Source organism: Oxyura jamaicensis, chromosome 7 (assembly GCF_011077185.1).
Source record: "Oxyura jamaicensis isolate SHBP4307 breed ruddy duck chromosome 7, BPBGC_Ojam_1.0, whole genome shotgun sequence".
Classification (NCBI taxonomy): Eukaryota; Metazoa; Chordata; class Aves; order Anseriformes; family Anatidae; genus Oxyura; species Oxyura jamaicensis.
In genome coordinates, this window is record NC_048899.1 from 22,202,695 (window position 1) to 22,208,694 (window position 6,000).

Genomic DNA, 6,000 nt, shown 5'->3' on the forward strand with positions numbered 1-6,000 from the left:
TAAGTGATCTGAGGGGTACTTTATCATTGGGATGTTTCAGAGAGGTTTAGCCCTGGTGATGCTGGAACTAAGCACATATACTAAAGCAAAAGAGATGGGGCATCCCCTCGTTTTAGCTTGGTAAATAGGTTAGAAAACAGCTTAGGACTGATTGTGTCTTGTGGGTGGGGGCTGGAAATCAGTGTCATGGGGCAGGGGGTGGAAGGTTGGCGGTTGTTGTGCTGACTTGAAAGTGTGGTAAAACGTTTAAGTACATGCATATATGCACTGAAATACGGACTGGAATGCCTGTTTTGCCATATTGCTGCAGTGATCTAGTTTTGTCAACTGCTGTATCAGAAGCCATGGTCAAAACCGAGGAAATCAGTTGTGATTGCTGGGAGACTTTGTACTGTGTCTCTCTGAATCAGCGAGCTGCTCAGACCCAATGGGGACTGACCAACAGCCTACAGCAGCCTGCCTGCCTTTTTCCAAATGTGTTTCTTTAAGGCACTGGGAACAGTAGGAGGTCTGTGAGGTAGCAGTGTAAATAGAAGTTACTGTCGTTGTGCAGAACGAACGTTAACGCTCTGGGTGCACAAAGTCATTCACCAGCTTCACGGCACAGATGGCAACAGAGGACTGTTTAATCCTTTCAAGCCAGGAGTCGGATTTTCTTGGCATAGGATCCATTGCTGGCAATGGCCACGTTGAAACTGCCAGTACCAAAGAGCTAAAGGTTTCAAATGTGTTACTCAGAGGACTAATTGGGGAGAATGGTGGTTAGATGGAGGAGGGGTAATTGCACAGATCAGATTGTCACACTTCACTGCTCCTTCTAGAGACAGGAGAATGCAACTTGAGGAAGTCTTCAGTCATTGCTAAAAGCCCCAAATAATGCAGTACTTGGAATTTGTTTTTCCACATAAACCTGGAGGGGTGGGTGGGTAGTTTGAGAGGTGCTTTGTTGCTTTTCATAAAACAACAGTGGAAGAGTAATGGGATTTTGTTGTTATTGAAGATCATTATTGACTTCAAGCAAGGAATGTGCTGGGGCTGTAGCCCCTTTCTTCAGTGTCCCAGACCCCTGGCCTGCCTTCTGGCCCCTTACCCGCTCACTGCTAAGGGTTATTTCCTGAACTGAATTTGTTTAGCAAGTTGATGCAAAATATGTATTGAAAAGCTCTCCTAGCTGAAGCTATGAAAGCATTTTTGAACTGTTAACTTCATACTGTCAGGTTTGCATGCTGCATCATGTATTCTCTATCCTACTGCACCCCGTGTAAACCTGACTTGAAAGGTGGCATAAAATCTGCACTGTGTGCCCTTATTTAAAAGAAATGGGACTGTACACATCTGCCTAGAGCAGATGCGTGCTGCTGGTGCCTTCCTAATGCACAGAGTATTGCTAATGACCGTGATGTGATATCATCTCAAGAAATGATACCTAGTGGTGTCGAGAGGTACACCCTACCTTTGTGTTACCAGGACATTAGGTTTCACATTGATAGATGAGAAGTCTGGCTTGTTAACAGTCTGAGGGATGGCTCGCAATCCTTTGAGGAGGCTAATTAGGTGTGATCAGTGCCTTCTAGGTGAGTTGTAGGGTATTAAAAGTTAGAGCTTTGTAAAAGGAATGAGCAAGCATGGGTGGAGCTTCCAATATAATTGTGAAAACATCAGTACAGATCCTAGGCTGAATGGGAAAAAAACTGTCTGCCTGGGAAGAACCGTCCCTGACGTAAAGGACTTGAGACTAAAACAGGCCAGAGCTACAGAGGTCAGATGCAGTAGCCATGTAAAGCATACCAAAGAGACTGTTCAACTTGTGAGATTATTTTGCAGTTCACTCTGAATTTGATATGCTTTTGGCAAGTGTTTGAAACAGTCATAGATTTGGCAATCCTTTTCTAGCAGATTTGAAATGTTCAGTCCTTAAGAACTGCTGCATCATTAGGTTATGCAAAACAGGGTACAATTTTGTAAATATGCCATCTTGTACTGATTTGACATTTGTTCTATTATCTGAGAATATGCTAAAGGGAGAGAGACCTTCAGTTTCAGCCAAACCTTAACTTGTTTGTTGAGTGCTGATAAAATGTTGACTGCTGTGTGATCTTTAGAAAAGCCAGTTACACTCAGCAGGGCCTAATTCTCAGTACTTGTACACAGTCCCTTTTCAGCACCATTGTCATGACAGTGTAACTATGAAAAGGAAAGGGGTAAATTAAGTTGCATTTACATACAGTCCACTTGGGGTTTGTTTTGAGTTGTAACTGTGTCTAACTTCAGACTGCCCCCTACCCTGCAAACTTTTTTTTTTTTTTTGGCAGAAATACTGTGTCCTTAAAGCACATTTTAGGGAAGGGTCTCTCTGTGTTGAGTATGGGTACAGCAAGTGGTAAATCATTTGAAAGTATTTAAAAAAAAAAAAAAAAAAGTCTCTCTTTTGTGTGCACCTTACTTCTGAAGTATTTTATCTTGTTTAAGGCTTGGAAGGGGAAAATAAGTGACATTATTTTCTTTAAAACTGCTTTTAGAAAGTCAAATTCCCAGAATTGTACCTCAAGCTGGGCTTCTACTCTGAAGGTGTGCTGTCTCTTAAGCCAGCATTTATTTGCTGGAAGAAATTTTATAAAGATCTATCAAGTTGCCTTGTGCGCATGCACAAAATGTTTAATTCAAAGGATAGTGTGTGTGTCATTTTCTTTTTTAATCACTGGGCTGATGCTTTGTAAATTGTTCTTTTGGTTGGCTGCTGTACCAGTGTTTCTTGCTGAAACAAAGTCCCCTCTGCAGATTTTGGTGCTCTTACCTAGCAATTGCTACTGTATGATCCCACCATGTTTCAGTGGCTGGTGTTACGCTTCCAATGTGCAGGGCTTTCTATACATTATGTGGACTTCTGCTGAACTGCATCCTTCCGTTATCAAAAGATAGCAAATACAGTGTCATGCATTGGAGGTGTTTTGTTGCTGCTTTTTTTCCTCCCGATGAGCTTGTTTTTCAAATGTGGTTGAATAATCATCACCGAGAACAAATTTCACTTATGAAAGCTTGAAGTATGCTATTTTTGCAGAAGGGAAAAGGGATTTAATATTTATGTTTGCTTTAAAGGTACTTTGCATGTGTGTACAGATATGTAAGAAAAGCAAAACATTTCTGTTTCTTGGTAATATAATGTATTTGTCTTTTTTTTGGTGTACTAAATACAAATTCATGCACAAGGATAGAGCCTTTGTATGAGGTAGAAGGAAAAAAAATACATATTCTTTAGTTCCAAATTTTTACTTGTTTTCTTTGGCATAGCGGCTTTTAAGTTGCAGTACTACAGAGAGAACTTCCACAGGGATTCAGGCATCTTCATCAGAGAACCCATATAATGGTGCCAGTGGAAGGAAATTTCATTCAACATATTGTCCCATTATGTTGTGTAGCTTATCAAGCCTCCACTATCTTACGTTGTCCATTTTCTTTTCCACCCTCATGGCAAAACACTGTCCTGTTCCCTTTCCTTGTCCAAATGCAGTCTCTGAAGTCTTTACTTCCCTCAGTCTTTAGCACGTGGTGCTCCTGGTCACAGTGATTATTAGGCCCTGGTAAGTGTGTCACTTAAGTGTTTTGAATTTGTTGAGTTAGTTGCTGGTTATTTTTTCATTGCCATATTATCTTTTAATTCCCAAAATGCAGCTTGACTTGGTGTTTTGTGGTTGTTTTTTTTTTCTGTCAGGCATGTCTGTATCACACTTGGGGGAGAGTGTTCTTTAAAACTTCTCGGCCATATCTACTTGAGAATGAGGACATACAAGTTCTGTTGAATTTAGCTACAGGTAGACTGTAGTGTACATCTTCGTGGGGAAAATAATGCATGCAGTCTCTGTAATATCTTCTCACTATCATAGGGTGCACTGTTGCCATGGCAACATTTTTTAACTTCTCTGCAGTATCACAGAAAACCTATGGCAAGTGGTGTGCTGCAGGCTAACAACATGTTAGCAATGCATTAAATGTCTCTCTCTCTCTCACAGAACTCTTCCCCTCTGGAATTGCCTGTTACTTTTCAGACATAACCCTTGGTAATAATTGCAGACCAGTTCAGAATGGTTTGAGTGTGAGCACAGTGCTGTTGGGTATGTGAACATACTACTTTGTGGGAGGCGGGCAAGGGGTTGTTGCTTTTAGCTGAGGAACCCCAGACTGTGTCAACAGGAATCAGTCAGTTGGTAGCAAATCATCTTCTAACAAATAGCACCTTTTTTTTCTTTTCTCCTTTTCTTTAATTTCAGAGTTCAACAGTAATGGCCAGAGCTGAAAAATTCAAGGAAGTTGAGTATCTCCTTATTCATGGAACAGCAGATGGTGAGTTGCAGTTAATTAGACATTTTAGTATTACAGACAGGTTTGCAATTCTACTACTGACAAAACAAAAGCATGAAGGGGCAAGGCTGTTACATTTACGTCAATAAAATAATACAGCTTTCTGCAACTAATTTGTGTTTCAGGCAGCAGTGCTGGGGAGTCTTCTGTGTTCGTTGTTTTGTTTTTTCCCCCATAGCAGTACAGAATCAAAATTTTGTTTACCTTTTTCCTTTTTTTCTTCCTTTTTCAGATAATGTTCACTTTCAGCAAGCAGCACAGATAGCCAAAGCTCTTGTAGATGCTGAAGTGGATTTTCAGGCAATGGTATGTCTGTGTTTTATCATATTATAAATTGACTTATATTATGAGAATGATGCCATCAGCTCCTTGTAGTTAGGTACAAATCAATTGCCATCTTAAATGAAAGCTCACACACATACTTGCATTTCACCTTCAGTAATTTAAATCTTAACATAACTTTCCATATATCTACTGCATAAGAAAAAAAAATGAAGCAGCTGCTTCTGATATTTGATCCTGTTTACCAACTCTTTCCTTTTGTTCATTTTTCTGTGTTCTCAAACAGTCAAGCTAGTCCCAGTCTTAGATACTATTCAGCCAACTGTGGGTGTATGCTATCTTACTACATAAGAAAGCGGTAACTTCAGCTAAGTCCATTTCTTTACCCAACATATCCTGTCCATCATTCTCAGTGTTTCTCTATTAAACTTGTAAGACCACACAGCTGCCCCAGCATACGGTGCATGGAAACTCCCAGAATAAGGTGTTGGTGCTTCCTTTCCTACTTTTTCCCAGACCTTGGGGAACAATAAAGTACAGAATGAAGGCAGGTGCACCAATGTATATGAGCTGTCCTTCAGCCAGACCTGAAGGGCTGAGGTGGTGAGAGTGGACAACCCTCTGAACTGAGGAGGTGTATCTAGCCTCCATGTGGACATGTAACATGTTTATTTTGTACTTAGCATGACTAACTGGTATATCCCACAGAAATCAGGGCTAGAAATCACAGTGACTTCCTACCCCCTTTGCCTCAATGCTGAATTAGCTTCTCAATGGCTGGCTGAATGTTTTTGTTTGTTTGTTTTTGTTTTAATATCTGTCACACTTGATTTCTATGATTTGGGTGTAGCCAGAGTTAACATTCTCTGTATTTTCTTTCCTGCAGTGGTATACTGACAAAGACCATGCCATCACCGGTCAAGCACATAAGCATATTTATACTCACATGAGCCATTTCATAAAGCAATGTTTCTCACTGTCCTAGCATAGGAATGGCACCAGCATTTTGGTTGTTAGTCATGGGTTTTCTCCAAAAAACTCTGTAGTTAATGGACAATGAGCCAGTATAAACCTTGGGATACCTGAATGTACAATGAAGTGCTAATCTTTAAAGATTTCTGTTGCCAAGCTACTATTATTGATTGCATTTAATCAGGTCATTAACATCACCAGAATGTAAGTTGTAGACTTCCAGAAAGCATGGTTCTTTCTTGAATCAGTACTGTTTGCTTTGATATTTCAGTCTAAAAATGAAAACCAAAACAATTACAGTTTCTATATGGTATAGTGAATAGTGAAAATAACATCAAAGATGAATTGACATGATCATCAGTTGAGGAATAAAAACAATGTTTCCCAAAA

The 6,000-nt window shown here is 40.0% G+C and overlaps 1 protein-coding gene across 1 annotated transcript in view; it reads left to right on the top strand.

Annotated features, from left to right (window-relative positions):
• The window catches only part of DPP4 (dipeptidyl peptidase 4), a 39,265-nt gene extending 33,265 nt beyond the window's left edge, over positions 1 to 6,000 (top strand). Inside the window, exons 24-26 of the mRNA XM_035331531.1 lie at positions 4,266 to 4,338; positions 4,589 to 4,662; positions 5,525 to 6,000. Coding sequence (XP_035187422.1) covers positions 4,266 to 4,338; positions 4,589 to 4,662; positions 5,525 to 5,623 — 246 coding nt within the window. The 3' untranslated portion in view covers positions 5,624 to 6,000. The remainder of the gene's footprint in view (positions 1 to 4,265; positions 4,339 to 4,588; positions 4,663 to 5,524) is intronic.